Source organism: Mesoplodon densirostris, chromosome 12 (assembly GCF_025265405.1).
Source record: "Mesoplodon densirostris isolate mMesDen1 chromosome 12, mMesDen1 primary haplotype, whole genome shotgun sequence".
In the NCBI taxonomy this organism is placed as follows: Eukaryota; Metazoa; Chordata; class Mammalia; order Artiodactyla; family Ziphiidae; genus Mesoplodon; species Mesoplodon densirostris.
In genome coordinates, this window is record NC_082672.1 from 59074607 (window position 1) to 59098907 (window position 24301).

The 24301-nt window shown below is 35.9% G+C and overlaps 1 protein-coding gene across 2 annotated transcripts in view; it reads left to right on the forward strand.

Moving 5' to 3' along the window:
* Positions 1–24301, forward strand: part of CCNC (cyclin C) — a 26150-nt gene continuing 1849 nt past the window's right edge. Inside the window, exons 1-12 of one of the 2 annotated variants that reach the window (XM_060115179.1) lie at positions 1–264; positions 6062–6168; positions 7017–7101; positions 7303–7372; positions 10156–10207; positions 16739–16794; positions 17691–17726; positions 18402–18493; positions 19268–19335; positions 22133–22212; positions 23047–23165; positions 24026–24182. In XM_060115179.1, the coding sequence (XP_059971162.1) occupies positions 233–264; positions 6062–6168; positions 7017–7101; positions 7303–7372; positions 10156–10207; positions 16739–16794; positions 17691–17726; positions 18402–18493; positions 19268–19335; positions 22133–22212; positions 23047–23165; positions 24026–24077 (849 nt within the window). In that variant the 5' untranslated portion in view covers positions 1–232 and the 3' untranslated portion in view covers positions 24078–24182. Of the gene's footprint in view, positions 265–6061; positions 6169–7016; positions 7102–7302; positions 7373–10155; positions 10208–16738; positions 16795–17690; positions 17727–18401; positions 18494–19267; positions 19336–22132; positions 22213–23046; positions 23166–24025; positions 24183–24301 lie in introns of those variants that run through there. The other variant, XM_060115178.1, reaches the window with a different exon arrangement.

The following is a 24301-nucleotide window of genomic DNA, read 5'->3' on the forward strand; positions in this document are numbered from 1 at the left end:
ACCGCGGGGCGGGCCGGAACTTTTATGCATAGGAACTGATTTACACAGTAGAGTGTTGCCGGCCGGCGTCAAGGAGAATAGGGTGCCCTCCTCTTCCTCTCACCGTCGCCGCCGCGGAGCGGAGCCGTGCAGATCAGAACGAGGAGCGCGGTTACCGGGAGGGCTGGGTCTATGGTCGCTCCGCGGGCCGCTCCGCCGGCTGGTGCTTTTTTATCAGGGCAAGCTGTGTTCCATGGCAGGGAACTTTTGGCAGAGCTCCCACTAGTAAGTGATCTTCCGTCTTCTTGTCCGGGGCTGGCTCTTGGGGGTGCTGTGTGGACGGGGCCTGCGACTCCCCTTGGCCTGGATCCCGGCCCATGTCCCGAGCGCCGCGGAGTCTCCCGGGAAGCGGCGGCGGCCGGAAGCGTGATGAGCTTTTCTCGGACGACTCCCCTCACCCCGCCCCCTGGCCGGGTTTCGTTGGGGGGAAAATCTGTTGCGGGGAGGGAAGGGGGTTCAGTCTCCGGAGAAGGAAGGTTCGGGAGTTGAACTTCTGATTCTTGGTTTAGCTAGGCCGAGGAGTTGGGGCGGGGGGAGGAGGAGCGGAGCCGGTGAGGGTTGGGATGGGATGGGCACAGGTATGGGAAATGTGACACAGTATAGAACTGTGAGGCTGGCTCTTCAGGACAGTTGTGGTTCGCTTTTGCCTGGCATTTCTAAAGTTGGTCGGCATCGTAATCTTTTGTCATTCATCTTCTGTCTTGTGCGGATTTAATATTACTCCGAGGAGAGGAGGGAGTCAGGCTTGTTTCTGCTCATGAACCGCTTTCTGCCACTACCTTAAACCTAGGTGGAGTTTTATGTTTGTAAGGTATAGGACAGGTGCTCTCAACATTTGTCCATTTCGTTAGTCTGTGTCTCATATTTTGTTTTAAAAATGTATTTTCCAGGGACTTTGCCAATGTCTTTAACATTTTTTCATGAATTTTTGTTTCTGTCAGTACCATGGAAGAGCTAGAGTAATAGTGAAAACATTTCTCCCTAAATACATCTGTTTAACTTTGGGTAGGCTGCACACTGTATACTTGAAAGACGAACAGAACCTGATAAATACGATATCTTAGTGTAAATAATTTTTAATGCTAAGAGAGCATTAGTAACTAAATTTTGAGTGCGAAGAAGATGGATTCCTATATTGTTCATTCAGTTTTTTAGCCTTTTGCACTAGAAAAAAGAAACAATGGGCTTTGAAACCTGTTTTCAGAAAAGCAGGTTTTCTTCTTGCTATAAGTGATTCTGTGGAGATGTGATGCTATAGAAGCTTTACTTCTGATCATATTTTTATTTTGCACTGTGTTCATTCACTGAAATATTTGCTTGGGCAACATTAAAATATGGAAAATTTCTGTAGTGAAGAAGAGGTATTCTGGAAAACTTTGAAAGAAGCTGAGAGAATTGACAGGTAGCTAGCTGTTGATTATCAGAAGTTACAGCCCTTTTTCAACTTAAAAAAAGAAAAGATCCTGCCCCCTTTTGATAAGCATTCTCATTATGCTTTCATTTACTGTCGGCTTATCAAAAGGGGGCCAGGATCTGTTTTATAAAACCAATTGTTTTTTCACTTTTCAAATATAAAATACTGTAATATTAAATGTGCTTTTTTGGAAAACTGTCCTTGCCTCCCAATTCAAATAGCCCTGGAGGAAGGAGCCACTTTGTCTTACTCAGATCCCTTGAGAATCAAGGAGTCCCTCATCTGCAAAAGGTGACAAATATGAAAGACAAGACAATCAATTCGGTAAAAACAAAAAGATTATGAAAGCCATTGTTTTAGGTGATTTTGGTGAAAGGGGGAAATTGACATGAAGTATGTTGTTTTCATGGCTTTAAATTGCCCATTTTAACATTTCTGCTATCAGCATGACAATTTTTTTTCTTAGTAACATATGAAATAATGGTGAGTCTTACAATCAGTGTAATCTTTTTTTTAAATAAATTTTTTTACTTATTTATTTTTGGCTGCATTGGGTCTTCGTTGCTGCGCAAGGGCTTTCTCTAGTTGTGGCGAGCTGGGGCTACTCTTCATTGCAGTCCACGGGTTTCTCATTGCGATGGCTTCTCTTGTTGCGGAGCACGGGCTCTAGGCGCGCGGGCTTCAGTAGTTGTGGTGCACGGGCTCTAGAGTGCAGGCAGGGTCAGTAGTTGTGGTGCACGGGCTTAGCTGCTCCACGGCAAGTGGGATCTTCCCAGACCAGGGCTTGAACCCGTGTTCCCTGCATTAGCAGGCGGATTCCTAACCACTGTGCCACCAGGGAAACCCAATCAGTGTAATCTTAAATTTGGTGATATGTGGTGTTAATTGGTTTATCTTCCATATTGCATGCTGTGAGGAAAATTTTTTAATATTTGTGAAATTTATCTTTTTAAAAACATAAAATGACTGTGGAGAAGAAATTGATAATTCTGGAACAGAGAGAATCCTAGTATTTTCCAGAAAGTTAAAGTAGAACACAACACATTCTTTGATCTTGATGCAGTAAAGCTAGGACACTAAACATTTGCTGGTCGACTGATGACTGATGTAATGAACAGGTAACAAAAATTAAAACTACAAAAGCAACTCGATACTTTATTGTATCAAAGGAAATTGAAAACAGTTACATATTATCTAGGAAATAACATAATGAGATCAATATATATTCATGTCTATGGGAGGTGGCAAAGCCAAATTTATAAGAAAACATCTTGAATAACTGAAAAAGAATGAAAATTAAATATTTTACTTAAGAGTATTAAAAGGGAACAGTGAAATAAACCTATAGAAGGCAGACTTAATAAAGTTAACACTGATATTAATATATTAAAAGGGAAAAAATAGTCAGAAATTATAAGAGCTGGTTCTTTGGAAGGGAAAACCAAAACGGTAGACTAAACTATGCTAGCTGAATAACGGAAAAAAGGGATGATACAGAAATACAAAATTAGGAATGAGAAAAGTAAATAATCGCAGATATACCTTTGTGTTATCTCCATTTTCAAAATAAATTTGAAAGCCAAAACAAAGTTACCAGAGAGCTACTTCTTTAAAAATTGCTCCAGGCCCACATTATTTCATGGGTAAATTTTTTCCCACTTTCAAGAGGATCTGCTATTAAAGTTGTTCTAGTTCACACAGAAAGTTTTCCAATTCTCTTTATGAAGCCACAATAACACTGATAAAATCTAGCCAAGATAGCACTAAAAACAGTCACTTTTGAATATTGATGTAAATATAAATTACTGTCAAACGGAGTCCCACATTACGTTAAAAGTATAAAAAATGACATTGATTTTGTAGAAATGTAGTCAATATTGGGAAATCTGTTAGTAAACAGTAAAGGAATTAAAAAGACACTTAATATAATGCGACATCGATTCTTGACTAAAGCTCTTACTAAAACAATAATAGGATGATTACTTAACATCATAAAAACATATCAGAGCATTAACAAGAGATATTTAATGGTGACACATTAGGAAAATTAGGGTGCTTCTTTAACATTGTTCTGAATATGCTACTCTCAATGTAATTGATAGGATAATGAGATATAAAAATGACAAAATTATCAATATATGGAGATAAAATTAACTAGAAAATTCAGTTAATTTAAAAATTATTAGAAATAGTAAAGGTTTAATAAGATGAGCAGTTACAACATGTAAAAATAGAAAACTTTCTTTTACTGTTGATGGAAAAAAATAATTTACAATAGCAATGGAAAATATGAAATACTCAAGAATAAACTTCAGAAATGTGCAGGACCTGTAGGAAGAAAATTTTTATATTCTCTGGAGAACATAAAGATCTTAATAAATGGAGTTTGAATTCCAGCATTGTAAAGATACCATTTCTCCCTAATTGATCTTTAAATATAATGCAATCCCAAAGAAAATTTTGGATGAATTTCCTTTTTGGGGACTTGATATAATGATTCTAAAGTTCAGATCTTAGAATAATAATTAGAATTAGACTTGCCAGAAATCTTCTGAAGGATAGTAGCAAGGGGGTTTTTCCATACCAGTTTTTAATTACTCAATTTTATGTGTTAAAATAGCATCTCAGGGACTTCCCTGGTGGTCCAGTGGTTAAGACTTCACACTCCCAATGGAGGGGGGCTGGGTTCGATCCCTGGTCAGGGAACTAGATCCTGCATGCCACAACTAAAAAGATCCCACATGCTGTAACGAAGATCTCGCATGCGGCAACAAAAGATCCCGTGTGCGGCAGCTGAGACCCGGTGCAGCCAAATAAAAATTAAAAAAAAAAGGATGGCATAGGAACAAGAAAAACAAATTAAAAATAGGAAATTATAAAGAAGATCCAAATATAATGATAGAATTATACTTCTTGAAATTCTTTGGTGACATTTGGATAACCATCTAACAAAACATTTAGCTGGATCCCTACTCTACCCTGTATCAAATTCCAGATTGATCACAAATTGAAAGAAAAAAGCCTTAAGGATATTAGAAAGTATGAGGGATTTTTTTTTTAAATCATTTTGTATCAGGGAAGGCCTTCCCATGTGTGACAAACACAAAATCAAAGTAAACTATAGATTTGAATAAATACGTGATTCAGATTTCTGCATTGCAAATCATTAAATATCAAGAGATCATGCTAAACTTGGGGAATGTCTAGAGCATATTTGACAAAAAAATGATTTTTTTATCCATAATACACAAATTTTAGATCGTAAGATTATCTTAATCATAAAATGATGACCATCCCATTTGAAAAATGGTCATGTTAGGGTTACGATGTACCAAAGAACTATATTTGACCAATAAAGGCATGGAGAAATGTTTAACCTTAGAAGTAAATAAAAAAAAAATAGTGAGATACTAATTTGCCCTTAAGTTGTAAAGTATTTAAAAGACTGGCAGTGACCTGTAGGGTTAAATATTTTAAGACACCCTCATGTGTCACTCCTCTGAATGGAAATTGGTGTGGAAGGCAAGCTGACAATGCATATCAAAATTACTAGCAAAACTGACCCATTAGTTCTAGGAAATGATTCCAAATATTAATCAAATATACAAGGGTGAATTACAGAGATGTTCATTAAAGCATTACTTGTAATAGTGAAAAAGATAACTTACATGCCTATCAACAGGGATTAACTAAATAAATCATGATCCATCCATAATGCTGTGCAGCAATTTAAAAGGATGCTGAATAAAAAATTCATTGATGTAAAACTTCCAGTACATACTGAGTGACAAAAGCATGATGCAGAACATTTTGGAGGATCACGTCAATTACATGTCTGTTTAAAAATAGACTAGACTAGGGCTTCCCTGGTGGCGCAGTGGTTGAGAGTCCGCCTGCCGATGCAGGGGACACGGGTTCGTGCCCCAGTCCGGGAAGATCCCACATGCCGCAGAGCCGCTAGGCCCATGAGCCATGACCGCTGAGCCTGCGCATCCGGAGCCTGTGCTCCGCAACGGGAGAGGCCACAACAGTGAGAGGCCCCCATACCGCGCGCAAAAAAAAAAAAAAAAATAGACTAGACTAGGTAAGAGGTGGAGGCTATTGGTAAAATAAATTCTGAAGCAGCTTTTAACATGATTGGAATTTGTGAAGTAGAAATATTACTCTAGTAACTCATGAACATCTGAGAGAAGATATACTTCAAATCTAAGGCATCATCAGTCAGTGTCAATTTCACCATTATTTATCACTAAGAAAGTGTAAACATTACTGCCCATTAAAATGCTAGGCATCACTGAAGATGCATCTTGATTTCAGTCTTAAAATCAATGAAATACACTATAATAGTGACAGAGGTGGGGGTGGGGAGAGGTAGACTGAGAAGGAAGAGAGAAAAGATTAGAGCAGATTTTTTTCAGGGCTTATTTACATTTATTAGTGAGGTAATTCTCAGTGTCAAAGTTTCAAGAAATGTGAAAAATATTGTCTTTCAAGGTTACTTGTATTTTGTACTTCTCAGAATATTAACAACCTCTTCAATCTTAGAATGTTTCCTGTAACTTTGTTAGTTGATTTTCTGTAGGATGTCTGAATCTTTGCTTTTTTTAGTTTGCAGTGGATTTTGGATAAACAAGATCTGTTGAAGGAACGCCAGAAGGACTTAAAGTTTCTCTCAGAAGAAGAGTATTGGAAATTACAGATATTTTTTACAAATGGTAAAGTTTTTTTTTAATTGGTTGAATTGGTACAGTTGGTTACCTGTGAATTAAAATGTTTTTCTGTAGTAATTTGTGATGAACTGTTTTAGTCCCTACTTTACATTTTTATTTACATGTGTATTCTTTTTACAACATGTATCTTTTTTTAAAGTGATTTAAAGTCTTTTGTGAATCTTACATGTCAGAGACACTCAAGACGGTCTTAAAATATTAATCTCCCTAAGCTTTATAATGCATCATTAAATCTAATTTAAGATTGGCTAAAACAAAGTACTTTGAGGATAAATGATTCTTTGGATTGACATCCTGTATTGGTCACTCCTATCTTACAAGTTTGCTTTGGACGGAAGAGTTTTAGAGTTAAAAGATCTTTGCTCTGCCACGTGGTAACTTTGTCACAGGATCTTTCTCACCCTCAGTTCACTTTTATGCAAACCTGCCTCTCTGTTGTTTTGAGGATTCATTTTGGGTTTTTTATAAACTTTATTAAGCAGTAGTTATAACGCTGATAGGGGTCTAATAAGAGTAATAATATGAAGAGCATTGAAAATACTTAGAAGATAGAGGGGAAATACCTATCATCTAACCTCCTTGATTCAAGAGTAGATTTTATTATGAGGCAGTTTCTGTTTTTTTGTTGTTGTTTATGCGTACCTATATATTTTTTTAACAAATTTGCAATCTTAGTACTAGACCACTGTGATCCAAGTAGAGCTTTATAGCATGTGTAGGTTTTTCTCTTTGTTAAAAATGAATATAGTCATGATTTAACTGCATTGAAGTTATTGTTAAATGTTAATATAATGATTTCAAAAATACATTTAACTTTATTATTTTTCTTTTAGTTATCCAAGCATTAGGTGAACATCTTAAATTAAGACAACAAGTTATTGCCACTGCTACAGTCTATTTCAAGAGATTCTATGCCAGGTAGGCCTGTGTTATTTTGGGAATATGTTAATGCTTATTTGAAACTCTTATCTAATGTTGATGAGCCTTATATAAGTGAATCGTGTATTTGCCATAGAGTTGTCCTGATTTTTTTCCATATAAGTGTTTTCTATATGAATTCTGTTTTCATATGTGTTTTTCTATATGAATGACATTTAACTTTGTTTAATCATATTTTAGGTATTCTCTGAAGAGTATAGATCCTGTATTAATGGCTCCTACATGTGTGTTTTTGGCATCCAAAGTAGAGGTATGAAATAATTTTCTGGTTTTTTTTAAATTAATTAATTAATTAATTTTGGGCTCTGTTGGGTCTTTGTTGCTGCACGTGGACTTTCTCTAGTTGCGGTGAGCAGGGGCTACTCTTCATTGTGGTGCATGGGCTTCTCACTGCGGTGGCTTCTCTTGTTGTGGAGCATGGGCTCTAGGTGTGCAGACTTCAGTAGTTGTGGCTCATGGGCTCCAGAGTGCAGGCTCACTCATTGTGGCGCATGGGCTTCTCACTGCGGTGGCTTCTCTTGTTGTGGAGCACGGGCTCTAGGCGTGCAGACTTCAGTAGTTGTGGCTCATGGGCTCCAGGGCGCAGGCTCACTCATTGTGGCGCATGGGCTTAGTTGCTCCACAGCATATGGGATCTTCCTGGACCAGGGCTCGAACCCATGTGCCCAGCATTGGCAGGCTGATTCTTAACCACTGTGCCACCAGGGAAGTCCTAGTTTTCTGTTCTTTATCAAAGTATAGTCAACGTGTATTGGTTAATCTGCCCCAGTTTTAACATTAACTGTGTAAAAATAATGTGATTTATATAAAATATTGAAATTTATACAAAATCAAAGAAATATATACATATCTCTGTATATTCAATTAACAAACACTTATGTAGCATTTTACTATGTACCTTGTGCTATTCTGACTCCTCTTACAAATTATGACTTAATCCTCATAACAAACTATGGGCTACATAGTTGTAATCTCATTTTATAAGTGAGGAAACTTAGACACAAAGAAATTAAGTTCATGTAGCTGATAAGTGACAGAGCCAGTATTTAAACCCTGGGAGTCTGGTTCCTAATCCCATGCTCTTAACCGCTTTGCTCTTCTGCCTCTGAGACATTCATTGTTTGGCACTAAGGAGTATTCCATGAATGCCACAGCTTGTCTACTATAACCTGAGGATGTTCTTCCTTCTCCTTCATATGCTTCCTGTGTTCTGCTGTCTTCCCTTCCTGCCTCCTGATGATTGGCTGGCTAACAAGCCATAGGGAAAGCAAGAGGGAAAGCAAGGATTGGGGTGGCTGTAGCAGTATATATTCTAATGAGGAATGGTTTGGGTAGTGAGGGTTGGGAAATTAGGTGAGGGAGAGAGAAGAGAGATGGCAACTTGCAGCTGAGACCAAATCTCTGCTCACCTTATTTACCTTTTTAGTATTTTTGAGAGAGCTCAGCTAAATCCAGATAATAATAGCAGATATTATTAACTGGTCTTCATAATAATCCGTGTAATCTTCAGTAATATGAATCCTTTGTATATGTTTCTATTTTTAGATGATGTCTTTAGATTAGTAATTGTATTCCTGAATATTAAATGTAATTTAATTGTAAGTGGTAATTTAAGGAGGCAGAACCAGCTCTGTTGTTTTTAAGTTCTTTAATGGAAAAGGAGGTGTTTATAAAAGGCCCGTACTATGGGGTGGCTTTTCCAAATATTACCATGTAATTTTATGTATCTGAAGGACAACCAGTATGAGAAACCAAGACAAAATCTTTATAAACTTCTACTCTTGTAGATTAACTTGGAGTTTTAATTTGTCTTGTGTGTTAAATATCTTTTGTTACGTGACTTACTGAATAGAAACCTATTTTTTGATTTATTAGGTGAAAGTTTTTCCTCTAAGAATTTGGGGTAAAGAATTATTCCTGGAAAAAGATGTATCCTTTCATATTTGGTTATAGCATTTTAAAAAATCTTTAACTATGACCAAATCTTTTGTGTTTTGTCCAGTTGTGTGAGAATTGTATTGAAATGGCATTTAAGAAGATGTCTCAGGCATTTAATTTTCAGTATCAGTTATTATGGTGTGAGGTTTAAATGCAAATATAAATAATACACAGGCATACATATCCCCCCTTCCCCAAACACACACAGTTAGCTAAGGATTCAGGTTGAAGGTTTTTGAACAGACTGTATTCAGTTTAGTTTCTTCTGTTGGCTAAGGAACCAATTCTTGATTTTTCAGCTTTAAAAATGAAGGCTTTGGGGAAATACCTAGTGATTCAGTGGTTGGGACTCCACACTCTCACTGCCAAGGACCTGGGTTCGATCCCTGGTCAGGGAACTAAGATCCTACAGGCCACACCACACCGCACGGCCAAAAAAAAAAAAAAAGAAGCCGTTAATAACTTTATAAGGTTAATCAAATCAAATGAGACTATGTGTAAGGTGGATCACCTCATAAATTTTTGTTATTTTTACAGTGGCAGTATATTAAGTTCAAAGAGGAAATGGGAACTGACATCCGAAGTCTTATGCTAATCATTCTTGTCTTCCTGTTCCGAAAAGAAAAATAATTGCTTGTACGGTCTTTTGAGTTCTTTTGGTGATATTAAAGTTTATTTTCTTCAGAGATTCAACTGTTTTATTATTAAATTCCCTGAAGTACCTGTTTGGTAGTCCAGGTTCAACTGAAAGGAAGCATAGTTAATACTTATTCCGGCAATTAAGTGTAGAATCTAAAAACTCTTGGAAACTAATTTGAGTGCAAAAAACTGGCACTGTCACTTCAGGGTCTGGTTTCTAATTTGGTACCTTCCAATAATATTAAATTATAAAATTATTTAAGCATTTGTGTTAAAGTGTAGTAATTTTAAGGAAAGGTCATAAATTTAGAGATTTAAGTACATCATTCCTCAAGTAGGTAGATAACTGCAAACATCGGAGGAATATAGGAAATGCTCTGTTTTGAATAGACCTCAGATATACTTAGGTTCATTGGGTTACTATGTACCTAATCTCGTTTACTTTTCTTTTTCTAGGAATTTGGAGTAGTCTCAAATACAAGATTGATTTCTGCTGCTACTTCTGTATGTAAGTACAAAAAATATATCTTGCTTTAAGATTGTAATTCTAAAGAAAGCTCCATAGGACATAGATGTTTTTCAGTTTATGAGACCTATGAGAGATTACTTGGGTCTATTAAATCTCCTGAGGTGAGATCACCTTTATGCCTAATGTATTTGGCTAAAAATTTTAAAATACAAAAAATTTTTAAACCACTTAAAGTATTATCTCTAAGACATTACTTTTAATGCTAAAAATGGGTAGTAACTATTGAGCCAAAAACATCAACTCTGTGGCTCTTAATTTTATAATAAGGTTAAGAAAGAATTTTTATTTTTCAATTTTATTGTACTTTATTGCTTCATAATAACTAGCAATTGTGTCATTCTTGTGGGTGAAATAAACTATTTCTTTAGCAATTGTAATTATGTCTTTGATGGGGATTGTGTTTTTTCACTCTTTATGGAAAAATGTGGCACAGAAAAATATGCTGACTCTTTAGTTCGTAGAGCTGATTCTAAGCACCAGTTCTGTCTCTAAGCAGCAGCTGTATAACCTTGAACAAGTTGCTTTATCTTTTGGCCTTAATTCTTTACCTAAAAACATGGGGTTTACGTGCCTGTGAATCATGGCATTAAAGGAAATAACATTGTAAAGTAGCAATCGTAAAGTATTGTACACAAGGTAATAATATTATGCTGTGTTCCATCTTCATAGGTTAAGCAAAAAGATATCACCTACCAAAAGATAATTAAAATTATTTTTTTTTACTTCTGTGATCTTACACAGAAGAGGCAGAGGCATTTTGTATTAAGTTTCTGAGCCAGAATTTCATGTTTTGGGGGTCATTTTCCTTTCTGAAAGGAGTGTAATAATCTAATTCAATCTTTTTTCATGTCATATCTTATTTTGAGGATAGAAGAGTAATAATCAGTTTTGCCATAGAATTTAATATGTCAAATATATCCCGTTGGTGAAGTATTGAATTGCCCTCTGGAAAATCAAAATTATTTAAAAAATTGAAAAATGACTGCAAGGAAATGTACCAGAATGTTAGCAGTGCTCACCTCTGAGTAGATTATAGGTGCCTTATTTTCTTACTTTAGTCTCTCTTTTCCAGATTTTTTAGAAGGTGTATATTTTTGAAAATGTAAAATACCTATTACCAAGGTTTGTTTTTTATTTCTCATGCAAAGGCTAAAAGGCACACTCATATTCATTTTACCAATGAATAGGGAACTTTATAGTAGACTATTTTACTTATTTCATAAATTTTACAGTGTATTATATCGCCCAGACAGCTTAGTTTTCAAATTTCAGCCCCAGTGCTTTCGACATGACAAGTTAAGCAAAATATAATCTCTCTGCTATATGAGGATATTAATAACATCTATGTCATACGGTTGTTGTGAGGATCAAATAAGTTAATATCAGTAAAGCTCTTAGAACCGTGCTTTGTTCAGTGTGTTAGTTTGCTAGGGCAGCCATGACAAAATGCCAGAGCCTGTGTGGTTTAAACAACAACAATTTATTTTCTCACGGTTTTGGAAGCTGGAAGTCCAAGATCAGGGCGTCAACAAATTAAGTTTCTCCTGAGGCCTCTCTCCCTGGCTTGCAGATGGCTGCCTTACTGCTGTGTCCTCTTATGGCCCTTTCTCTGTGTGTGTGCATCCCTAGTGTTTCTTCCCTTTGTAAGGATACCAGTCCTGTAGAATTAAGGCCCCATGCTTATGACCTCATTTAACCTTAATTGCCTCTTTAAAGGCCCTGTCTCAAAATAACAGCCACATTGGGGCTTAGGGCTTCAACATGTAAATTTGGCGGGTGGGGGTGGATAATTCAATTCATAATACTCAGTAAACTGTAGTGGTTACTATCATTGTCATCAACAACATCATCATTATCACTGGAAAACACCATACTGGATGCAGTGGTGATAAAGAATTTAAGGACAAGAAAATAAGACATCAATATACAAATATTAATACAGAAGAAACTAAGTGGCATAAGAGAGTAACAGAGAATGTAATGACTGTTTTGAGTGGGAAAAGTTGATTTGTTAGATGAATCCAAAAAGGCTTAAATAGAATTTGGTGAAGAAAGAATTTGAACCTCGGGAAATGCAGGGGAAAGATAGCCTAGGAGCACTGAACAGTTTGATCAATATAAGGAAAAGCTACTGAGTTACATTCAGTGAATGGTGAGTAAGGAAATAGTGGGAAATAGCCCCCCTACCTGGCTAAGGCCAGATAATAGATGGCCTTCAGTGAGGAATCTGCAGCTTGTTCTGTTGTCAGTGGCGGTACCTATGAAAGCTTTATTTTTCAACATGAGGGTGATGCCAGAGTTGTGTATTAGGAAGATGATTCTGGCAGAATTATGTAAAATGAATTGAGGAGAGTGTGAGTCGAAGTAGACAGACAAAGTTTGAAGTTTTTCATGTGATACAGCATGGATGAACCTTGAGGATATTATGATAAGTGAAATAAGCCAGTCACAAAAAGGTAAATACTGTGTGATTCTACTTATATGAGATACTTACAGTAATCAAATTACTAGGCATAGAAAGTAGAGTGGTGGCTGTCAGGGGCTGGAGGGAGTGGGAAATGGGGAGTTGTTGCCTAATGAATATAGGGTTTCAGTTTTGCAAGAGGAAAAGAGTTCTGGAGATGGACGGTGGTGATAGTTACATAACAGTGTGAATGTAATTAATACTACTGAACTGTATACTTAAAAACGGTTAACAGCAGAAACTAACACACCATTGTAAAGCAGTTACTCCAATAAAGATGTTAAAAGAAAAAAATAACTGTTAAAGATGGTAAATTACATGTAATGTATATTTTACCACAGTTTAAAAACCACCGGGAGTTCCCTGGTGGTCCAGTGGTTAGGACTTGGTGCTTTCATTGCCGTGGCCCTGGGTTCAACCCCTGGTCGGGGAACTAAGATCCCACAAGCCGTGTGGCATGGCCAAAAAAACCCCCCATAAAACAAACAAAAAAACTCACCGATAAAAACCCTTTCTGAAATAGTTTTATATATACGGCAAACTGTAGTGAGTACTGTCACCACTGGGTGCTGTAAGAAGGAAAGCTAACAATTTTAAGGTAGGAAAAAACTTTTAAGTTATTGAAATAATAAGGTAAACACTAATGAAGCCTTAAAATAATGTTTTGGTAGCCAGCAAGGAGAACAAGCAAGCTAGGTTTGAATGATAGAGTCAGCAGGACTTTTGAAAAGAAAAGATTTAAGAAGAGTCAAAAATGATATTTGAGGTTTCATACCTGGGCATTGGGAGGTGAAGGTGGTACTGGAAGAGGAGAATGAGTGGGTTCTGAAAAGAATTAGATTTACTCTTCAACATTCTGAGTGTAAATGTATCAGTAGAACATCCTATTAAAAATGTGAAGCCAGTGATAGAAATTTGAGACTTGATACCTTTTAAGAAAGAGAGCTGCGTAATGTCTTTCGCTGCATAGAAGATGTATACCAAATAAAAAAACCAGACCTTTGGGTTTGTGATCAGGCAGGAAATATACAAGGTGGACCTAGAGCATCTTATAGTACCAATAAGTAAGTAAGTACTCAAAAAAAAAAAAAAAAAAAAACCAAACCAAACCCCTCATTAATGGGGGTATGTCAAAGACGTATAGGAGCCAACTGAAAGAGCTTTCAATGGCCAAAGCTGGAAGAATTTGAGCAACAAAATAAAAAAGAATAATACTGCATTATAACCCAAAGTATAACCCAAGTATAAAATAAATATTCATGCACCCACACTGATATAAATAAATGATAGCGTAAATAAATAATTGGGGGGGGAGACAAATCTCCCATACAGAAGAATTTCAAATAATTTATATAGCTAACTCCCCCATCAAGTAGAGGAAGCATAAATTCCTACTCCTTAGGTGTTGGCTATGCATAGTGACTTTTCTTCTAATGTGTATATTATGAAAGAAGGTGGGAGTATAATTTTACAGTGGAGAAACCTGACAAGCACTGTCTCAGCCAGGTGATTGAAGTCAATATCAACAATGATAAATGACATTAATAGTATGTACTTTTGCTGTAATAGAATGAAATGGCACTTCACCTCTGTGGTCTTCTTTCTGAAATCCCCAAACCCCGGTCTAATCATTAAACATCAAATTCCAATAGGGAATCAACCTACGGAATACTTGACTGGTGCTCCTAAAAACTGTCAAAGTCATCAAAAATAAGTTATGTCTGGAAAACTGTCACAGCATACAGAACCTAGGGAGACATGACAAGTAAATGTAATGTGGTGTCCTGGAAGAGAGCCTAAAACAGAAAAAGGACATTAGGTTAAAAACTAAGGAGAGGGGCTTCCCTGGTGGCGTAGTGGTTGAGAGTCCGCCTGCCAATGCAGGGGACACGGGTTCGTGCCCAGGTCCGGGAGGATCCCACGTGCCGCGGAGCGGCTGGGCCCGTGGGCCATGGCCGCTGGGCCTGCAAGTCCAGAGCCTGTGCTCCGCAACGGGAGGGGCCACAGCGGTGAGAGGCCCGCGTACCGCAAAAAAACCCAAAAAACAAAAAAACAAGGAGATCAGAATAAACTATGGATTTTAGTTAGTAATAATGTATCTATCTTAGTTCATTAATTATAATAAATGTACCATACTAATGTAACGTGTTAATAACAGGATTCTGGGTGAGGGGGCGTCTTGGTCTGCTTCAGCTGCTATAGCAAAATACCAAAGTCTCGGTGGCTTAAACAAGACATTTATTTCTCACAGTCCTGGAGGCTGGGAAGTCCAAGATCAAAGTGCCTGCCTTCATCAGTTCCTTGATTGGCCATGATTAGCTTCCTGGCCTCCAGACAGCCTCCTTCTCAGTGAGTTCTTACATGGCAGCCTACTCAAGAGTCTTACTTTTAAAAAGTAGAGGAATATAATTTGGTAGAGGTTTCATTTGTTTTGCTTTTAAAGGAAATTTGAGCATATTAGTAAGCGATAGGACAGATTTATTGGAGGAGGAATGGTTAAAGGTGCAAAGGAAAAATGTTGACTTTCAGTTGAGTAGATGAAAGCAAATGCACAAGTGGTAGGGATAGCAATAGAGAGGAGAGATGCATTTTCCTCCAGGTCAGAAGAAAAGGATTAGGAAGTAGAAAATCAAAACGCAGAGCAATTTTATCATGGAATAGGAGAGAAGTTGACAGCATCAGGTAAAATCTAATTCAGTAAATTAGGTGTCAAAGTCCAGGGGTTAGGGATGTAGATTTGCTTTATATACAGAGATAGTTTTACCTTGTTGATTGGTTAACATTATGTAAGTACCTGTTTTGCTTGTACACTTCATATCTTGCTTACATTAAATGGATTTGTGGGGACTTCCTTGGTAGTCCAGTGGTTAAGACTCTGCGCTTCCACTGCAGGGGTGCAGGTTTGATCCCTGGTTGGGGAACTAAGATCCTGATGCCCTGTGGCATGGCCAAAAAATAAAAAAATTATAAAAGGGTGGGGATTTGTAAAACTCAGTAACCTTGACGGGTACATTTTTAAATTAACTAAAAGGAGAGGAAAGGAAAGGTTAAGTAGACATTTCCTAATGTCAAGTTTAAATGGTTTAGGCTTCAAATCTAGGCAAATGTTACCTACCTAAATTAGCTGTTAGAATAGTTAATTCCTACCATTTTTGAGGAGATAGAGGATTAATTAACAGTTTTTTCGTTTGTACTTTCTTAGTGACTAAGGGTGTGTGTGTATATATATTTGTGTGTGGTATGAAGAAAGTCCTAGAGACCTTTGCACATATATTCATGATTTTATTAAAATATGTCTTTTGATAAAGAAATACCTATTATAAAAAGTTTAGAAAGTTCAGATTAGTAAAAATCTATAAATCTCAGACGTAACTACTGTTAACATTTTTTGGTTGTATTATCCTTCCAATATTTATATATATAGTTGACCCTTGAACAACACAGGGGTTCGAGGTGCTGACCCTCTGACCCTCTGCAAAGTTGGAAAATCTACATATACAACCTTGGTTCATGTAGTACCTATTTATTGGAAAAATCTGTGTATGCGTGGACATGCATAGTTCAAACCTGTGTTGTTCAAGGGTCAACTGTGTATATTTACAAATATAAACATATATATATATATATATATATATATATACTTGTGAACACATATATAACCCATGTTACTTTTAAGCTAAATTACTAAATAGAGCAATACCATTCTAGAGCTAGAAAGATTTTAGAAACGATAAAAGCCAGTGATTTTTTTTCCATTTCCTTTAGTTTTTAAGCAGCAGAACTCTTCTTTCTTAATATATTAAATATATCATTGAAACTCTCTAATTGTAATATAGATGGGGGCCTAGGGCTTTCTGCCACTCAGTCTTTCACCTTGCCTGAAAACAAAAAAATCTGCATCCCTAAGCATATTCAAGAGCTCCTACTAAAAATAAGAAATGATTTAGCTCTACCTCTAGTATTTTACATTGTATTAAAGAAGTTTTGTGTTTATTCACTCCCCATTTTCTCAGTTTAAGTTTTGTTTGTTTGTTTGTTTTCTGCAGTGAAAACTAGATTTTCATATGCCTTTCCAAAGGAATTTCCTTATAGGATGAACCATGTAAGTATATTGTAAAAAATAAAAACTACTTGTTAAAGCTGTATGTAAACTAGCTACATTTTATATTAAAATAAACTGAATAGTCTCCTAGAAATGGCAGTTTCAGATTCTACGAGAGTATGGATTTTATTTCTAAATTAAAGCTAAAGTGCTTCTACCATTAAAAAAATTACTTTGTAGCAGTGGTTATCAACCCTGGGTGCCCATTAAATCACGCTGGGAGCTTTTTTAATAATACTGATGTCAGGGCCTCTCCGGATCAACTAAATCAGAATTTTCAGGCTTGAAACCTGGACACTGATATTTTCTAAAGCTCCCAGGTGGCTACTAATGTGCAGCTGGGGTTGAGAATTACTATAATGGAACAGAATGAAAACCATAGTTGAAATTTTACATTATTTTAGAAGATGCATTTCTATTGCCATTTTAATAGGCATGTTTTTCTTTTTCCACCTTGCAAGGGATTTTTTCATTCTATTTAAATTGTATTTTTGTTTCATTTTCAGTATTCTCTTCTATTATTAATTTGTAATATAACAAGAATAACAGTTAAGTGGAGATAATTACATTTTTGCATTTGTTGAGTGGGAAGTATATTGGAAAATCTGAAGCTTATACAGGATTATTTTAAATAAAAATAAGTAATAAGAATACTTATATGAGTCTGGCTTTTCCTTACAAGGATTAAAATGTTTCATAATCACAGTTGCATGCATTGTATAACAAGTAATTGTTTATAGCATATGTTTATTCTCATATAAGCTATTGTGTTTTCTTGATTTAAAGCAATTTTAGTGAAAATTTTTGATAAATGCCTAATTACATTCTTACGTTAGACTAAGTAGACTTATCTAATTTGGTTTCATGTTGACATTTATAATCCTTTTTTTTAACAGATATTAGAATGTGAATTCTATCTTTTAGAATTAATGGTAAGTATATTTCTTCCTTGTGATTAATAGAGTAAAACTTACTTTCAAATTTAGTGAAGTCATAAATTTAAAGAAATAATTGTAGGGAGGTGCATTTTAAAATCATCCAAGTGATATGTGATGGTAAATCATAGTACCTAGTGGCATCATCACCTATACGCTCTTGGAAGCTTGTAAAATAGTTTGTATATACTACTTAGGATGGGAAATTTTTTCTTTTCTATAGTAACTATACTAAGAGGATTACAAGCAAACCAGTCAGGACATTAAACCACTGTAAATTATTTGCACAATTTGTGTATGTGTGTGGTGTTATTTAAAGATAGATTATGTCTTTGGCAGAATTCTGCTCCTCCAGTTGGGAATTACGGATTTATAGGCTAATAAGAGGTTTCAGTGTGTTGCAGATGTGACACTTTGAGTCTCTAAGGGAATGGATGCTGACTGACTGCCAACCGATTTACCAAGGTATATTTCAGAGAGAGCACTGCCTTCACTATTACAGTAGAGTTTAGGGCTGCCATACTGCTTGCTTAAGAGAATAAGAGGGAAGCAAGCATGAGTTAGAAAAATACATTTTGAAATACACAATTAAAAATCAGTTGGGTAATGGTAAGGTTTTTGTGTTATAATAAATCTGTTTTTATACATACACATTTTTTAAACTGTTTCTAGGATTGTTGCTTGATAGTGTATCATCCTTATAGACCTTTGCTCCAGTATGTGCAGGACATGGGCCAAGAAGACATGTTGCTTCCCCTTGCATGGTAATTAGAACAGAAGTTATTCATAGTGTAACATGTTATTAGCTAGGAAGGTTGACAATTAAATATGAAGTTTAGTATTTTTAAAGTAATTAAACTAGTGCCCCAAGATATTTTATGTTGAGTAAAATATCTGCTTGTTGAATTCTAATAACTATACTGGTATAAATGCTAAAATGATAGATCTTTAAATTATCTATTTGATGAATATTTCCAATAAAAAATTTTATTCTTATGAAAAACAGACTGTTTACATGAAAATTAAGATTGTTATCTTTAAGTTATAATGGAAAAGAATATGAAAAAAAGTATATATATGTATAACTGAATCACTGTGCTGTACAATAGAAATTAACACAACATTGATTTCAACTATATTTCCGTAAAATAAATTAAATGTTATCTTTAAAATAATCAGAATATTTTTGGCGGTATTCAACATATATATTAATTTGTTGTATAATTTCTGGTTTCCTATCTGATTTTCTAATTTTTGGAAAATTAGAAAAATGTTTATCTTATATTAAAATTTATTGTGAGGTTTTAAAATTTTAAATATATTTAGCTCTAATTTTATTCATTAAAATATGCTTATTCATTGTCACATTCATGTATCCACCTTTTTCCTTTGTTGTTCACCTTTGTATCTGTGTTACAGTAATATAAAAGAGATATAAATATATACAGATATGGGAAATCTGGCCCTCTCTGGAGGGTAATGTACAGTCATATGAGGTAGTTCTGCTTTCAGTAATAATATGATTTACATTTCTATAGGAGGATAGTGAATGATACCTACAGAACGGATCTTTGCCTACTGTATCCTCCTTTCATGATAGCTTTAGGTATGTAAATGTGGTGTACCTTTAGTAGCTAAATTGTTGTATACCTATTTAGGTCATCCTAAAAGAAATTTCACCCTATTGTACTTTATGTTTTTATGTTCCTTGAAGTAATAGACTATTCCTTGCATGTGAACTTTCAATAATATGAACTGCAACTATCACAAATCAGGATTATTGTCCCCCCACCCCCCTTTTTTGGTAAGTTTTTTTTTTTAATCGTTTAAAATAATTTTAACCAGTGTCTGAATAGAACATTTTTGTTTGTTTAGCGAGAGAAGTTTGGAATTAAGCCTTCTAATACTAGTTGTAACTTATATAAAATAACTAGGTCTTCTTTTATTTCCTGAGCCCAATTAGGTCCTCAGCAGTCAAGTAAAGGAGCCTTTTGTGGTCCTTAATGCCTTGCTAGAGGGAAAGTTAGCCACCACTCTATTATCTGTGGAAGGCAGTACTGTCATGAGTTAGAACAGATGGTCCTAGGTTTAAACTTTTCTTCCTTTACAATTGTGGGAAAATTATCTAACCTTTCTGAGTTTGTTTCCTCAATTGTAAAATTGGGGGAGGGTCCTAAAAACTCAGTATAGAGTTGTTAGAAGAATTAAACGAGTTATCTTTTAAATAATGCCTGCCATATGTTAGGCACTTGTTAGTTTCTGTTCCCTTTCTGTCTTGTATTCATTTCTATGACTCTGTCTTCTTGATTTCCCCCCCATTCTTTTACCAGTCCAGACTAATTTTTGTTGGTTTCTCTTTATTCAGTTACCCCTTAAATGTTAGTGTTTCTCCGCCTTCTTACATGAGGGGTGGTAAATAGGTTATACTTACGTAGTACTGGAGGCTCCCTGGAAGGATTCTGAAGTGGCATCTGGGTTCAGTGGGAAGGAGTACTGGGATCTGCATGGGTAGGAAGGCCATGTGCCACATCTTTGTCATCCTTGCTATTTTTGTTCTTCCCGGGCAGTCTCACTGAGGCCCATGGCTTCTGCTATCTCTTATGTGTTGAAACATTTAAATTTCTTTATTTAACCAAGATCTTGCTCCTAAACTGGCCTTTATATCAATCTCTGCCTTTTGGATAGCTTCCTTTGGCATCTCACTAGCCTTCAGACTCATGATTAGGACTGAACTCATCAGTTTGCCCCCAGATATACTATTTTTTAATGTCTTTGCTATGTTGGTGAATAGCACTAGTTACCTTAGTTGGAAACCCAGTAGTTAGGCTCTTTCATCTTCCTCGATACCTACATCTAGTTGGTAAACAACACCTGTTGTGCCACACTCTTTAGTAATCTCATAGCCACCTTCTCATTTTTATCCAGGTTATCACAGCAGTCTCCTTCCTGGCTAGTTGGCCTCCAGCATCCCTGTTCTCAGAGAGCCAGTCTATCGTCCACACTTGAGCAAGGCTAGCAGTTCTCAACCAGGGATAACTTTGTTCCCCACAGGATTTTTGGCAATGTCGGGAGATGGTTTTGGTTGTAACAACTGGGGTGGGATGCTACTGGCATCTAGTGAGTAGAAGCCAGGGATGGTGCTAAGCATCCTGCAGTGCAGAGGGCAGTCTCAAAGAATTGTCCAATTCATAATATCAGTAGTGCTAAGGTTGAGAAACTGAGCTAGAAAGAGCTTTTTAAAATGCAGAATTTGTGCTTCAATTAAAATCTTTCAGTGCTCCTCCCAATTTCTGGATAAAATCCACAGCTTCTTTTTACCATTTATGTATATATCATTCTCTGCTCCCACTCTCACCTTTTTTAAAGACTTGGCTCAGATATCATCTCTTTAGTGACACCGTCCCCAACTCTGCACTCTCTGCATCACCTCAGTCTGGGTTTAGGATGTCTCTTTCCCTGATTTGCTCTATGTATGCTCTGTCACGGCATTTTCCACTGTATTTTTATTACCGTTTTTATAATTTGTCCTTTAGCCTCTCAATCCTTCCTGAACCTAAGCCCTACTTTATAAATAGCTTTCTTTAACTTGGGGCAACCAAAATGTCCGTGCACGTTTGAGTTGCTGTTTGCCTAGAATGTCATTCTTAGCAAAGTCATATGGGTAACCAGACCAGGGAATATAACATTTAACAAGCTTGTGTGGGATCAAGGTAGGCAGGCTGCTTGGGAGGAATTATATTAGTCAAACTTATGATGTAGACTGTTGTCTTTGGGCTCTTTCACTATCTTTGTTAGTTTATATTGTAAGTAATGTATATAATTACATTGTATGCAGTGCATTACATTTTTTTTCTCTCAGCTCTGTTTGATTACAACACTGAACTCTGTACTAGGGTGCCCAGTTTTTACCTAACTTGACCATTCGCTAATAACTTTAAAAAGCAGAGGCAACACTGCTTTTAATTGAAATACCAAAACACAGTAGTGTTGAAATTTATCAGTATATTGATTGGCTGGTGTTTTGGTTTGTTTGTTTTGTCACTCTGACTTTTGGGTGCATTTTGACCACTACTGTGTACTGCTATGCAGGGATCCTTTCCCTGCTCTGATTTCCTCAGTGGACTTCTTCCTCTCTGACGTGCCCTCTCAAGGCAACTGCATCATAACTAGCTCACAGTGAGAGCAGATGTAAGGACCTTAATACATATATAGCCTAGTAACTTTTCCTCCCTGTAAGATTAAGTTGATGGGATGGTCAGTGGTAACTATTATATGAATCTATATAATTTTTTAAAAGAATATAAGAAAATACACATAAAAATTTAAGTGAATATCTTGTTCTGAGTCCATACATTCCATGTTTGCAGTTAAACATGGACCTTTGTCTCTCATTTTCTCTCCAGCTTGCCTGCATGTAGCCTGTGTTGTACAGCAGAAAGATGCCAGACAGTGGTTTGCTGAGCTTTCTGTGGATATGGAGAAGGTAATCTTTAAAATTCCCTTAACTGAATATAACTTGAACATTTTAAAGTTAATGTCATATCTACTTACCATGAGCCTAAAATTCTTAGCCAGGCTAAGAATATTTTTGGTAAATAAATGTTAAGAAATGTGTTGGCAAGAAGAACTGATGTTGACCATTTAGGTTATATTTCTCTTCAGTTTAGGATTAAACAGAATGGTAAATTTATGTTTGATTGGTTGCAAAGTATCCTCTAATTGCCAGGGTTATTTTAAAATCTACCTAGTGACTACTGTAAACTTCTGTAACACAGACTATCTCCTGACAAAGTGATTTTTGCCCTTCTACCTTTTCTGCTGAAATGTTCTAGAATCAATCCAAGGTTAGGTCTACTCATATGAAGAAGAAGGGCTAATTTGGAAACTGGATTTGACAGATTTGTATAGCTGCCGGGTTTTGAGCACCTTAACTCATGTGCAGAGTAGTTAGTAGAGAATCAAAACAGTCTTTTGTGCACTACCTCCCATTAAGTTGTTTGAAACAATTGGTATTAGAGGAGTGTGCTCTAAAGTGGCATACTCTTTCATGATTTAGACCTCTATTCCTAGTACCTCACTATTTTGTTTTGGTTTAAGATCTCAGTAGGTAGAAGGAAACCAACTGCAGAGATGGATGAGGATACACTGAGCATACATATGCTTTCACATTTATCAGGATTGTCTAACCTAATCTGAAGGATAGAGACTATCTTTTCACTGTTTTCTAAGGGATGTCTAGGATGTGATGTGTGTTCTTTGTATACTAAATGTTGCTTGATAATTTGCCATTGAGAACTTTTCAAATATTTTCTTCTAGATTTTGGAAATAATCAGGGTTATTTTAAAACTGTATGAGCAGTGGAAGAATTTTGATGAGAGAAAAGAGATGGCAACTATTCTTAGTAAGATGCCAAAACCAAAACCTCCTCCAAACAGGTACTTTGTAGACTTTAGTTATTGATTTTATTTAATGCTATATTTCATATGCATTATCATAATTTTTCATAGATTATGTTGTTTTGTTTTTGTAAAATTTCTTCCAAAACTTCATGACATATTTTTTCTTTTTTCTTTATTTGTGACTTGATAGATTGAGAACGTCTCATTTAAAAAAATACATTAATCTGATCATCTGTTAAGTAACCTTTCCTAATGCAATGGCAGGTCTATTACAGGTATCCCTCAACATATGATTATATACTGTACATAAATTTAAACAGAACAGAGAGAGGCAAGTTCATCTAAAATTCAGGGATAAAGAATTCTGTAGTAGTTCCATGTCAGTTTGACTTTTTCCCCCCACTACTGGCTGTTATCCTATTTATAAATTTCAGTAGCATTTTTAAAAAACATAGATGATTGATCTGATATTGTAAAGGTAAATAAATAATTTTGGCTTTTGAGTGACTCAAAGATCCATTGCAAACAGTAACATAATTTTGCTAAGTATGAGTCACTTGTCCTAAAAAGGTTTTTTGTTGTGGTGGGTTTTTTGGTGTGTTTTTCTGTTTGTTTTGTTTTTTTCAATAGGATCTGTTCATTTAAGTTCAGTGGTTCTCAGCTCTCACTGTACATCAGATCGTTTGGGGTAGGGAAAAAAGGTCAGAAGGGAAACAAAGAAATGCTACCCATCTTAATCATTTATTAAGAAAAATAAATAAGGTATATAACATTAAGATAGATTTGTAGATCTGATATGTTAATGTTGCCGTTTGGAAAAAATTAATACTTGACTTATACAAGGAGCTGTTTAAGGCAGTCATTCAAACAGCTGCCTTTGGATGCATTTTTTGCAGAAATTCCCTTAGTGATTCTTCACTAGTGGCAGGGCCTGAAGCTGCAAGATGATGATGGACAAGATAAGGCAATAATCCTATTGCCACAGTTACTGGTATTTTCAGTTTTAGTTTTTATTTTAAATATTCAGCATTTTCCAGGAAATTACCATATTTCTTTCTGACTTTTAATTATAAAGGTTTGCTGTACTTAACGTATGGTTTTATTACGCCTTTGGACAATAATTTTTTTGACTTTGGACAATAATTTTTTTTAGAAGAACACTTCTTTTGTTT